Source organism: Podarcis erhardii (genome assembly GCF_964252035.2).
Source record: "Podarcis erhardii genome assembly, chromosome: 13".
In the NCBI taxonomy this organism is placed as follows: Eukaryota; Metazoa; Chordata; class Lepidosauria; order Squamata; family Lacertidae; genus Podarcis; species Podarcis erhardii.
Window position 1 is genome coordinate 52,378,310 of NC_138502.1, and position 14,019 is coordinate 52,392,328.

General features: G+C 38.2%; 1 protein-coding gene across 7 annotated transcripts in view; it reads left to right on the forward strand.

Moving 5' to 3' along the window:
- The window catches only part of PTPN3 (protein tyrosine phosphatase non-receptor type 3), a 92,398-nt gene that overhangs the window by 76,104 nt on the left and 2,275 nt on the right, over nucleotides 1-14,019 (forward strand). For all 7 annotated transcript variants that reach the window (XM_081835061.1, XM_081835060.1, XM_081835063.1 and 4 more), the window contains 7 exons: nucleotides 482-645; nucleotides 1,643-1,733; nucleotides 3,327-3,388; nucleotides 3,719-3,865; nucleotides 4,332-4,460; nucleotides 11,457-11,602; nucleotides 13,700-13,835. In XM_081835061.1, the coding sequence (XP_081691187.1) occupies nucleotides 482-645; nucleotides 1,643-1,733; nucleotides 3,327-3,388; nucleotides 3,719-3,865; nucleotides 4,332-4,460; nucleotides 11,457-11,602; nucleotides 13,700-13,835 (875 nt within the window). The remainder of the gene's footprint in view (nucleotides 1-481; nucleotides 646-1,642; nucleotides 1,734-3,326; nucleotides 3,389-3,718; nucleotides 3,866-4,331; nucleotides 4,461-11,456; nucleotides 11,603-13,699; nucleotides 13,836-14,019) is intronic.

The following is a 14,019-nucleotide window of genomic DNA, read 5'->3' on the forward strand; positions in this document are numbered from 1 at the left end:
CTTCCATCTTTGAATTTCAGGACTCTACTGGTCTGGATTCAGGCACCAGAGACTTGAGATTCCAAGATACCCCCCATCATGCCGTTATATAAAGATTTTTCTGTAATCATGGTTTGTTGTGACATCCAAATTGGCCTTATCTGTAGACCCAATCTTTGCAAACTCATCTCAGCATGGTTTCAAATCAAGGTTTTGAGATAAGTCGCTGGAGTTAAAATTGTTTTCCCCCCTCATGAGAGCAATATTTCAGCAATTTGCCAAAGAAAAAAATAGTTGCTGAGACACAGAAAGAGATTGAATTGCATCTCCCTCCCTGCTAATATTCACCTGCCTTAGGATATTTGCTTTGGAACTGTCAAAGAGCAATAATTAGCAAAGCAGCTTTTACAAATCTGTCCTTTTTCATGTACATTTTCTTTAAAATACCTAGACATTACTGTTTGAAGAATGTTAAAGATTTGGATTTGCTGTGTATTTTTAGTTCTTAGACCATTTGTTGAGAACAAGTTGGAAGATGAAACTGATGGATCTGGTTTTCTGGAAACAATTATTCCCAACTGTTCTGAGTATGGTGAGACTTTAGAAGAATCAATGGAGCAACTAAAGAAAGGACTGGAAAGTGGAACTGTCCTAATTCAGTTTGAAGTAAGCAACCATCACAGTGTCAGACCCTTGGTTTGAATGTGTCCCTTCCTAAACAGATGCAAATAACGCCACTATTCTCTTGGCTACTCTCCTCCTTCTAACTTTCTCTTCTCTGTGGTCGTGTGCTATATTTGTTGACAGCATTGGCCCAGAAATGGAGCACTTGGTGTTCCAGAAGCTAAGGGTTCATTCAGGTGCTGGCCAAAGCAGCATTGTAAGTCATGACTTTAAAGACATAAAAGAGCCCTGCTGGATCAGGCCAAAGGCCCACTTAGTCCACCATTCTATTCTCACAATGACCATGTTTTAACTATACTGAAGTGCAAGTTTCTAAAAATATAAAAGCAGAAAAATGTAATGTTTTGTTAATAATTGCTGCTTGGATAGGCCTACAAAACCCTTGTGTTTCACCACAAAATTAAAACCTAAATGCAGTCTTTTAATTGGCAGTTTTAGAAGTACAATGTAGATATCATAATGCCCTAATTAGATTTTATTTAACAGTGTATTTAAATGACATGCAGCTGTCAAAATAGTAAGTTTATCTTCTTACAATTTTTGTTAATCTGTAATCCTGTTAAGAACTAGCATCAAAATTTGAGGGGTATTTAGTCAGCTTTCCTCTGACTTGATAGGCAAGCCAAGGATTAAGAACGCCTTCCTGCCCTGTAACTCTCTTCTGTAAATGCCTAATCCTGCATTGTCATTAACTTGTTAACACTTTGCAACAAGCCTCAAAATAAAATAAGCCCCCAACTCACTTGTCATATGATCTGGCCAGAGATATGGAGCAATTAGAAGACCACCGCAAATTCCAATGCCAGTCAAGCTGCCATCCACAGAGATTGGGAACTGCCAGTTGTTCATTTGTGGGGAATTATTATATATTTGTTATAATTCAAGCAAGTCTGGGCAGTGTGTATGGAGGTCCTGGACTGCCTAGATTCAACTTGATCCTTATTTATTTATTCAGTGAAGACCTTTTATTTTCTTTCAGCAACTTTATAGAAAAAAGCCAGGATTAGCTATTACTTGTGCAAAGCTACCTCAAAACATGGACAAAAATCGGTACAAAGATGTTCTGCCATGTGAGTATTAAATTATATCTTGCCTTTTATTTCCGTTAATATTGTAATATTTAACAGTAATTCCATGCCTATCAGCCTAAAAGTGAATCAGGACTGCCCCAAAATAAGGTGATTTCTGCATAGTCAGGGTAAGTAAAAGTACATTTTAATCATCAGTTCATGCACAGTACCATAATAGTCCCTGAATCTGTGCTATAGGTATGTGGAGTAAAGAGAGATTGGTGTCACCTGAGTGCTTGTTGACCATATCCCATCTGCTTCAAACTGCTCCTGTGCTCCATTCAAAGTTTAACAAGAGAGTACTGTAGTTTGAGTCATCTGAAGTCCTAAGCTAACCGCTATAACTTACCAGAATACTCTGTTTATGTTCTCAGGCTGTTGGTTGCATGAAACGTATCTTACTATATGTGGGCTGTATAAGCAAGCCAAGAACCAATTAATTAAGCCCTTATTGGTAAATTTACCTGGAAACTCTGATATCTTTTATCTCAAGTATCTCTTTGAAGATAAGGAATTTTAGTCATGGCAAAATTTCTCTCAGAGGTAGTTAGAATTAGAAATCTACATGTCTTGGATAAAACACAGTGACTATCTAGTAATGTCTTTTCCATATATCTGCTGTACTTTGCTTTTGAAATTGTTCTTGAAATTGTTTTTGCGGATCTTTGAACCATAATAAAGAATGTTTGTATGGTAAGCCTATCTTGAACCAGGGCTTTTTAGAACCATATAGCACAGCAGGGGATGGAAATCAGAAGGGTTTCAAAAGGAGGAAAGTGTTGTTTCCTCCCTGTTCCCCTTTGACCTGGACCAGATGTTGTTAGGCTACAACTCTCATCATTTGCCAGGAGGGACAGCAGTCAAGGATCAGGGAGTGGTTGTCTCAACAACATCTAGGAACTTGATGTTGAGAAAGCCTCCCCTAGACAGTGCTGTGTTTTGTAGTATTGCTTCAGAAAACAACCTGATTTGGCTCAAACAAATTTAAAGGCTGCCTAATTTTGGGGGAACGAAACTTCATGTCCTCCCATTCACTCTGGCTATAATTCTTTCTCCCCATTTTTGACAGAATTAGATGGAATTTGCAGGCATAATAGGCCCTTGGGCAGACCCTCCTTTATTCTGCTAAATTCCAATAGGATAGGTTCAGGAGCGGTTGTGCTGGGCACATTAAACTTTGATTATTATTTTTAACAGCATATAAGTTTTTTAAATTTTTGATTGAATTGAATGAAATTTGTATGTTTGAGGGGATGGACACTGCCAAACGTTTGCAGTTTTGGTGGGGTTAATCTCCTGTATTCTGTTGCCATCAATTTTATGAACATTGTAAAAATCATAGAAGTGCTCCTAAGAAACCTGTCAGAAGTATAGCTGCAGGAGCTAAGGCGTTAAGATGAAGGGGTGGGGGACTCACCTTCCAACTTGGCTCTGCTGAGTTAGCACTAAAAGTCACAGAAATGAAGTGTAAACTGACTTAAGTTTTCAAAATACTGTGTTTGCAGACCATATTGTGCAGCTAATTGATTCCCCATCTCTGTGAAAAGTGATACTAATTTATAAAACCTAATTACTATTTTTTTCTCTTGCTAGATGATATCACTCGAGTAATATTACAAGGAAATGATGATTACATAAATGCAAATTATGTTAACGTAAGTAACACAGACAGGTCTTGAAATAATTACAAGTTGTTTCCATACTAGTGGACCTATTAAAATTAATGGACAGGACTAACTTAGGTCCATTAATTTCAATGGATCTACAGAACTAAAAGTATCAAAATTATCAGAATTATCAATTTCTTGTACAATTTCTTGTTCAATTTTGATTTAGTGACCTAATTGTGTGGGTTGATGTTGTATTTGAGGATGACTAGAAATACTAATAGTTGTTGTTATTTATTATCCACTTGCCTTTGCTAATACTTCAGTAAAATTACTAGTAAGAATCAACCTTATTTACAGCTTGCTTTCTTTTCGTAGCTGGAAATTCCTCCTGCAGGCATTGTGAACAAATACATAGCCACTCAAGGGCCTCTTCCACACACCTGTGTTCATTTCTGGCAAGCAGTTTGGGATCACAGATTATCACTGATTATCATGCTGACAACCCTTACAGAACGAGGGCGGGTAGGTACAGTTTTCCTGATTATCAAGCCATTCCTGGGGGTGGAGGTTTGTATGTGAATTGAGATGTGGTTTGCTAGTCTGCTTGGCACATTGGAACTAGGCCCTCTTTCTTCATTCTTCGGTGTAACTTAGCAGGTGGACAAGTTGTGGCTTGTGAAATTTTTTAGCATATCAAGGTTCAGGAACTAAGGAGCTATTTTGTTTCCAACAACTGAAAGGCTAAAGATGAAAGCCTTATATACTCTGGCCTGCTAGAACATAAGCTAACTCCAGCTGCTGTGGCGGCGGCTGGAGATATTTTGGGGATTGCTTCTGCTAACTCTTTGGCCTGGACCTGGGTCTTTTGCCATGTCAATTAGTACATGGTATGTTCTATGTTGATTATTAGCATTGCTTGAACAACCCTCTATGATATGTTTCCATAGAAGATATAAATGTGACAGGATGAGTTTTTCTTTTGTGTTAGACCAAATGCCATCCTTATTGGCCTGATCCTCCAGACGTTCTTGATTACGGCAACTTTCGTGTCAAGTGTCGATCTGAAGATTGTACCATTGCTTACGTGTTTAGAGAAATGGTTATTACAAATACTGAAGTAAGTGATTTTTACTTTTTTAGTTTGCTACAAGAAAAAATACACATTAAAACTTCTCAGGTGGTTATGTACATGTCTTGCTTGTTGCCTGATCTAAATGCTGCTGCTCTTGGTCCATTGGTCAGCCTTACTGGGATATGTATCTACAAAGATTATTCGAGTCAAAGCTAGCCCTCTGGTTGTTTATTATTATTATTAAGAAGCAACTCAAGTATAAGTGCTTGTGCTGTTACTTATTTTGTCTTTATTCATTAGTAAGGGCCCATTCAAACAGCTCTTAGCTGTATGTGGTATGAGATTCAATATAGAGCTTGGATGCTTTCTTCGTCACCAATGCATGTGCATGCTTACATGCGTGAGAATACATATACAAGTTTGCATGTACATGCCAAAACTTAGAACTCCCATTTCTATATGAATACAGTGGTGCCCTGCAAGACGAATGCCTCGCAAGACGAAAAACCTGCTAGACGAAAGGGTTTTCTGTTTTTCGAAGCACTTCGCAAGACGAATTTCCCTATGGGCTTGCTTCGCAAGACGAAAATGTCTTGCGAGTCTTGCGATTTTTTTCGCTTTTTTCTCCCTTTTTCTAAGCCGCTAAGCCGCTAATAGCCGCTAAGCCGCTAATAGCACTAATCCGCTAATCCGCTAATAGGGTTGCTTCGCAAGACGAAAAAACCGCTAGACGAAGAGAATCGCGGAACGGATTCTTTTCGTCTTGCGAGGCACCACTGTAAGTGATTGCTAAATGAACACTAAATCTATGTGCAATACAGTGGTACAGCACTCAATTCCTTATTTTGCTGCACAGAAAAATGAGGAGAGAGAATCCTAAACACCTGAGTGGTAATGCAGTGTAATGTAAACAATTGCAAAGTGATAAGCATTGGACCAAAAATCCTAGTTTCACAACTATCACAAACAGATCCTAGTGATGACTGAGAAGGAATGAAACCTTGCAGTTGTGGTGGATAGCTCAAATGACCCAAGTGTGAAGAAGCTGTGAAAAACATCAATTCTGTTTTAGGGGTAATTTGGAAAATAACAAAAAAACTGCTAATAGAATAATATTACTATGCAAATCTATGGTGCAACCATATTTGGAATACTGTATCCGGACAGTATCTCACAGTTGTGAGAACAGCATGTTGGAGTAGATGGGTCCTTGGCCTGATCCAGCTAGGCTCTTCTTATTACACTTCAAATACAGCATCCTATGATGAATGAACAGTAAATGCAGAAGAACAAAGCATAGGAAGCTGCATGGAAACCACTGGGAAACCACATCTTGTCCCTGTCCATATTTTTTGATGCAGCTTTACCTATCCAGCTGTTGTTTGTTTGTTTTTTAAAAAAATAATTTTTATTAATTTTACAGCATAAATAAAATACAAACAAACATAACACGACTTCCCCATACCTCCCCTTCACTGCATCCTTGTTTTAAAATTTTTTAGCAATCCTTCATCCATTGTTATATTTAATTCTCTTTAAAATTTTCTTAAGCTTAAATTTTTACAGCTGTAATTCTTTATATCAAATCCCTTGACATCTTAACATTCCGAAATTTTACAACAATTTTTAAGATAAATTTTAAATTTTTTCCAGTCCTCTTCCACTGTCTCTCTCCTCTGGTCACGAATTCTGTCGGTCATCTCTGCCAGTCCCATAAATTCAGTCACCTTGGTCTGCCATTCTTCCAGAGTAGGTAGTTCTTTAGTCTTCCAATACTTTGCCAAGAGAATTCTTGCTGCTGTTGTTGCATACATTAAAAATGTTCTATCTTTCTTTGGAATCATTTGGCCTACCATGCCCAAGAGAAAAGCCTCCGGTTTCTTTGCAAATGTCCACTTAAGGATTTTCTTAATTTCATTATAGATAATTTCCCAGTAGGCCTTAATCTTCGGGCAGGTCCACCAAAGATGATAAAAAGTTCCTTCGCATTCATTACACTTCCAACAGTTGTTATTGGGCAAATGATATATCTTTGCAAGCTTGACTGGGGTCATGTACCACCTATAGATCATTTTCATTATATTCTCTTTTAAGGCACTACATGCCATGAATTTAATACCTGTGGTCCATAACTGCTCCCAGTCAGCAAACATAATATCATGACCAATGTCTTGTGCCCACTTAATCATAGCTGATTTGACCGTTTCATCCTGTGTGTTCCATTTTAGCAGCAGATTGTACATTCTAGACAGATTCTTAGTATTGGGTTCTAACAATTCTGTTTCTAGCTTTGACCTCTCCTTCTGGAATCCTAGTTTCCTGTCCTGCTTAAAGGTCTCATTAATCTGGTAATAATGTAACCAGTCTCGGACTTTAGGTTTTAATTTCTCAAAACTCTGTAGTTTCAACTTTTCACCATCATATTCTATAATTTCACAATATTTTGGCCAGTCTGAATCCATGTTCAGTCTTTTTACCGCCTTAGCTTCCATTGGTGACAACCACCTGGGGGTTTTACTCTCCAACAAATCTTTATATCGATTCCATACATTATACAGTGCTTTCCTGACAATATGGTTTTTAAAGTTTCTATGAACCTTTACCTTGTCGTACCATAAGTATGCATGCCAACCAAAGTTATTATCGTAGCCTTCCAGATCCAAGATATCTGTATTCTCAAGAAGTAGCCATTGTTTCAGCCAGCAAAAAGCTGCTGCTTCATAATAAAGTCCGGCAGGGCGAAACCCCCTCTATCCTTTGCATCAGTCAAAATCTTAAATTTTATTCTGGGCTTTTTGCCCTGCCAGACAAATTTAGATATATCTTTCTGCCACTTCTTGAAACAGTCCATCTTATCTAAAATTTGCAATGTCTGGAACAAAAATAACAATCTTGGCAATACATTCATCTTGATAACAGCAATTCGGCCTAACAAGGAAAGTCTCAGCCTAGACCATATATCTAGATCTTTCTTCACTTCCAACCAACATTTCTCATAATTATCTTTAAATAGGTTCACATTCTTAGATGTTAAATTCACCCCCAGATATTTCACTCTTTTTGCAATTTCCAAACCGGTTTCCCTTTGGAAACTATCTTTTTCCCCCATCGTTAGATTTTTTTCCAACACCTTTGTCTTATGTTTATTTAATTTAAAACCTGCTACTTGACCAAATATTTCAATTAATTCCAGAACTCTTTTTGTACTGGCTTCTGGCTGTTGCAATGTCAAAACTAGGTCATCTGCAAATGCTCTTAACTTATAATGTTTAGTTCCGACCTGTATTCCTTTAACCAGCTGGTCCCTTCTGATCATATTCAGCAAGACCTCCAGTACCGATATAAACAATAGGGGGGATATTGGGCATCCCTGTCGTGTCCCTTTCTCAATTGGGATCTCGTCCATGACCATACCATTCACAATTAGTTTAGCCTTTTGCTCAGAATATATTGCACCTATACCGTTTTCAAAATTTTGGCCTACCCCCATCCCTTGAAGATTCCTCTTCATAAAACTCCAGCAAATGTTGTCAAAGGCTTTCTCTGCATCCACAAAAATCAACACAGCTTTTCTATTTATGTCAGTTTCCAAGAGTTCCAAAATGTCTATAATGTTCCTCACATTATCTGACATTTGTCTGCCTGGTAGAAAGCCTGTTTGGTCCTTATGAATCTCCTCTAACAAAACTTTTTTAAATCTTTTTGCTAAAATGTCTGCAAAAATTTTGTAATCCACATTCAAAAGTGATATAGGGCGGTAGTTCCTGACTTGATGTTTTTCAAGTTCTGACTTCGGTATTAGTGAGATGAATGCTTCTTTCCACGATTCGGGAGCCTTTTTCCCCTCCAAGATTTGGTTACAAACTTCTTTCAATGGTTGTATTAACCATTCCTTCTCGCGGTCAACCCATCTGGTCCTGGTGATTTTCCTAGTTGCATATCCTGAATGGCACCCTCTATTTCTTGATCTGTAATTTTCTCATTCAAGCTCCTTTTGTTTTTTTCCGAAATTTTTGGCAGGCCGTATTTTTCAATAAATTCTTCTATCTCTTGTTCATTCTTTGGCCCTTGTTTGTACAGTTTCTTGAAAAAACTTTGAAAACAATTGCTTATCTCATTTGGTTTATTAATAAGCTTCCCATCTGCTTCGAGTGATGTCACCGTATTCAACTTTTGTCTCTTTTTCAATTGCCATGACAGTAGCTTCCCACATTTATCTGCTGACTCGAAGGTCTTTTGCCTCATTTGTTTTATTTTCCATTCTATTTCCTGATTCATCAGTTCCATATATTGTGTTTGGTGAAACTTTATTTCTCTTAAAATCTCATGAGACTTAGGTTTAGATCTAAGTTTCTTCTCCCCTTCTTTTATTAGGTTCCAAATTTTCTCTTTCCTCTCATTCTGTTTTTTCCTCTTTATAGAATTCTGTTGTATTAGGAAACCACGCATCACGGCTTTGCTTGCGTCCCAAATTACTCTTTTTTCGACATCTGATCTCAGATTTATCTCGAAGTAGTCTTTAAGTGTCTTTTGGGCCTTTTTGCAAATTGCTTCATCTCCAAAAAGGGTGTCATTCATTCTCCATCTAAAGGTTCCAGCTGTTGTCAGTCTCATTTCCATCTTTACTGCATTATGGTCGGAGCAGGTTTTTGGGCAGATTTCTGTTTTTTTAACCCTTGATGCCAGATTGCTAGAAATCCATATTTGGTCGATTCTAGTCCATGTCATTTTTGCTTCAGAGAAAAAAGTCCCCTCCCTTTCCAGAGGGTTCCTAGTTCTCCAAATATCAATCAAGTCCATAGTGTCAGTCAGTTCAAAAAAAGTCTTTGGTAGTCTTCCATCCTTAGATATTACTTGTCTTTGGGCCTTGTCCATGTTTGTGGAGACAACTCCATTCATATCGCCAATCATTATAATTTTAAGGTCCAAAAAGTCCATTAAAGTCTCATGCAACTTCTTAAAGAACTCAGCCTTCCCCTCATTAGGTGCATAAACTCCTACAATCAAAATCTTTTCTCCTTGAATTTGAATTTCCACTGCCAGGTATCTTCCTTGTTCATCCTTAAAGATCATTTTTGGTTCCAATTTTTCCTTGACATAAATCACTACTCCTCTTTTCTTAACTCTATCTGAAGAGATAAATTCCAGTCCTAATCTCTTGTTTGTTAGAAGTTTTCTATGTGTCCTGGCAATGTGGGTTTCTTGTAAACAGATTATATCTAAATGTTCTTTCTTTAATATATGAAACACTTGGCCCCTTTTTCGGGGATGGTTTAGACCATTACAGTTCCAGCTCAAGAGTTGCAGAGACATTTTTATTACTGGGTACCTCTTCCACCGACTGCACCAAGTTCTTGCTCCTCCTCGGTCGGTGCTTGGTTCAATCCAAATGATAGGTTTGAAATGTCCGGTATCTCCCTCTCACTCACAGTTCCTTTCTGAAGATCCTCTGAATTTCTTTCCAGAAAATGTTCTTTATCCTGATTTGTTTTTATTTTAATTTTCTTCCCTTTGAAGTTAAAGGACAACCCTTGTGGGAATTCCCACCTAAATGGAATATTGTTCTGTTTAAGTAAATCAACTAAGTCTTTAAATTGAGTTCTGACTTCCAAAAAGTGTTTAGGAATATCCTTGAAGATCTGTATCTGGGAGTTTTTAATGACCAAAGCCTTCTGGAAATGTAAATTCAATATTTTGTCTCTTTCTTCCTTTGATCTCAAAGTGATTAAGCAATCTCTTGGTTTCTTGCCTTGCTTCCTGCCAATCCGAAAGGCTGTAGTTATTACAAATTCATCTTCCTCTCCTTCTAGCTCATCATTCCAAAAGTCTTGAAATTTATCTGTAAGGAATTCCCCAAGCTTGTCCTCTTCCTCTTCTGGTACCAGTCTCAGTTTCAGATTCTTACTTTTTCTCTCCAATTCCAAAAGGGCCAGAGCTGCATCATGTTCATGTACTTTCTTTGCAATGGGCGCAAATTTTCCCTTGGTTTCCTCGGCAGTGCTCCTAGCGCTCTCAGCTATTTTCCTTGTTTCCGTGCTCTCTTGAATTAAACCAGCTGTTGTTTGTTTCAGTTTGGCTAGGGCCACTAACTTCTAATGAGCTTTGAGTATTCATGCAGACTTTGGCAAAATATTGCCACATGTAGACTTGGCTATGGCAGCATAACTGGTATATGGCAAATTTGGTTTGGAGCTGATTGCTCGTTGTTGCATCATTTTTCATTAAACAGACCCTGCCTACATTTTGTGTCTGCTTTACTGTGACATAGTTGGCAGAGTTTTTTGCAAAATGGAAGCACCCGCTTTGGACCAAACTATGTATTGCATTATATATGTTACTGTGTTGAACTCACCTGTTTTTTAAAAAATGGCTGCAGAGAGATTAGGTGCATAGAGAGGTGGGTTTAATGTTTCCCTTCTGCTGCAGTCTGCTTCAAACTGCTGACCTCCAAGCTCTTCCCAACACCTAAGCTGTTATTTAGCTGAAGCAGCTTTCTTCCCACCAGGTGGCAGACCCAGCCATAAAGAGACAAAGTGCCTTAAGAGGGAGTCCCCAGGGAACCCAGTGTGTTATAGCTGGCTTTGAGTTAGGATTCTCTGTATGTGACAGTATTTTGCCTTCATAAAAATGGAAATACAAACAGTTTGCTATGTTGAATGTATAATTGAGCTTTTTTGGGAAATAGCTATAGCACAGTTTCACATATTTGATTGGTCTATGGAGTACAGAAAACATTCAGATGAGAATGTAACTAGATTTCTAGTAGGTTTACTGTACATTGTCAGGGTCTACTGAGAGAGACAACAGAAAATACTATTCTGGAGATGGGGGGGTGGGGAAAGAGATTCAGCTAATAAATAAATAAATGATGTACTGGTTTTGACCACAAATCAACAATATTTATTGTTGAGCTATCTAAATGCAAGACTCTGAACTGACAAATGGTTTGTTTGATATTTTCCCATTACATAATTTTCAGTTAAGGCTGTTTTTACAGTAATGTCTGTAGCTCTTTATAGTGAAAATGTTAATTTATTTCAGACAGAGGAAGAACACACAGTCACTCATCTCCAGTATGTGGCTTGGCCTGATCATGGTGTCCCTGACGATTCCACAGACTTTTTGGAATTTGTGACCTACATGAGATCAAAGAGAGTGGGAAATGCGCCAATTCTTGTTCACTGCAGGTGCAGTAAATAATTGTGCATATAACCATTTGGCATAATAGTTTGTGATAGTTCTTGAGTCTGTTTTATGAATATTGAATGTGTTATAGCTGATAGTGAATCAAAACTGCTCTTGCTGCTTCAGGCTGCTTAGGGACTGTTCAGATGTATTTGAAGTGCTTATTCCTTTCAGTGGACTTTCCCAAAAGACAGAAAACATAGCTTAAATGTGACTGGTTGTAAATGCAACTTGGTTGCGTGATTTTATGTGGGGTGGGGTTTATTGTTATTGTTTTCTTTTTTAAAAATAGAACTTATAGGAATTCCACTGGATCAGATAAAGGGTCCTTCTAGTTCAGCATCTGTTTCCTAGTGGCGGCCCACAAACAAGGCATGAAGACGTAACTCAGTAGCTGGCACTCAATGGCATATTTTCTCTAAACCTGAAGATTCCATATAATCACCATGTCTAGTAGTCATTCAAAGACTTATTAATTTATTCCTCTCTCATATTACAACTTGGGGTCATGCAATGAAACAGATTGGCAGAATATTCAGGACAGACAAAAGGGGGTACTTCTTCACCTGGCAATTAGTTGATTCATAGAATTCTGTGCCATAAGATGTGGTGATGGCCACTAGCTTAACTAGCTTTAAGAGTAGAGTAGAAAAATACAAAGAAGATACATACCAGTAATGTAGCTATATTATGAAGTTAAAAGTGGTTGGAACCCAGAAGGAAAAGTGACAGTTCCACTCTATTCTGTGCTGTTTAGACCACATCTGGAGTACTGTGACCAATTTGGGGCACCACATTTTAAGATGGGCATCAACAAACAATAGTGTGTCTGGAGGAAGGTGACGGAGATGGCAAGAAGTCTGAAAACTAAGTACTAATAGTTGAAAGAGCTGGATATGTTTAGCCTGGATAAGAGAAGATGGAGGAGGGACATGATATCTGAGGGGTTGTTATGCAGAAGATGGAGCAAAACTGTTCCAGAAGACAGGCCTAGAACCTATGAATGGAAAGTGCTGGGAAGCATATTTGACTGAATGTTAGGAGAAACTTACTGATTCTAAGAGCTATCTAACAGTGGAACATTCTGCTTGCCTAATAGATGGCCTTTGCTTTGCTTGGAGATGTTTTAGCAGAGGTTGGACTGCCATCTGTCATCCTCCATTTTAGGAGGCTGGACTAGATTACCTCCATGGTTCCTGGCAACTCTGATTCTATGGAACCTCCAGTTTCAGAGGTCACTGAATACCAAGTGTGTTATTGCCTTGATGTCCCTCATGTGGGCTTCTCAGAGGTATCTGGTGGGCCTCTGTGAGAAACAGTATGCTGGACTATATTGACCCTTCCTCTGATCCAGCAGGGCTGCTCTTCTATGTGGCAGCACACAGTTCCTTATTGTGGACTCATAGACATCTCATTTGCAATATGCACAATCTCTTTCTCTGGTTGCATAGAGCACATTCTTGCTTTTCTAAACCAGGCTTAAATATATATGCCAATATGATTTTAATCATAGTTGTCTAAGTTTGCTGTTTATAATTATTTGAAACCAGGATTTGAAGCTGGCTGGAATTTCTGATTAAGCAGTGTACCTGATTATTTCTAACTATCATTGATTTTGATGCCAGCGTATCCTTTAACCACTGTTATGGTGGGTGGAGGAAGCTTGCCTTGTGTAAGGGAGGAGCATATCATATTCTGGCCTGCTCTCAGTCTGTTAACTGTGAGGAGAGAATTCCTTTTGCCCCCCCCCCATAGGGCATCTATGACAATTGAATTTTTCTTTGTGATATCCTGTTACTTCGGGGAGGGGGGAGCAAAACTCCTAGCTTGAATTAAATTAAATTACATTTTTAACCATTGATTACTAAAACTTACTTGTTTTCTCCATTTTTCTGTGAAATGTTTTTCTTACAAATTTGCAAAGAACATGTTGCTGAAGTGATTTTTAAGTGTTCTGTTGTATTCAGCATTCCTAATGTTTTCAAGAGATTTTCAGTATTTTTTAAAAAGCCATAATTTTAATATGAATTCAGGACAAAACATATGCTTTAGTTGTTGTTGCTTTAAAAAAATGCAGTCTTGTTGCTTACCTCTTGCAGTGCTGGAATAGGCCGGACTGGAGTATTGGTTGCTATGGAAACAGCTCTGTGCTTAATTGAAAAAAGCCAACCTGTTTATCCACTGGATATTGTACGAAAGATGCGAGACCATCGTGCTATGATGGTGCAAACATCAGTAAGTAAAACGTACAGGAGCCTATTTTCAATGTGTTTGACCCAATTTCAGTATATTGAAATCATATAATTGTAATGTTCAAAGGGTCCTCAGTGGTCATCTAGTCCTGCCCTCAAGCTGATGCAGGAAGTTCATTGCTGCAGCATCCCTTGTACATAGTGACTCTGTCTCTACTGAAGAACAC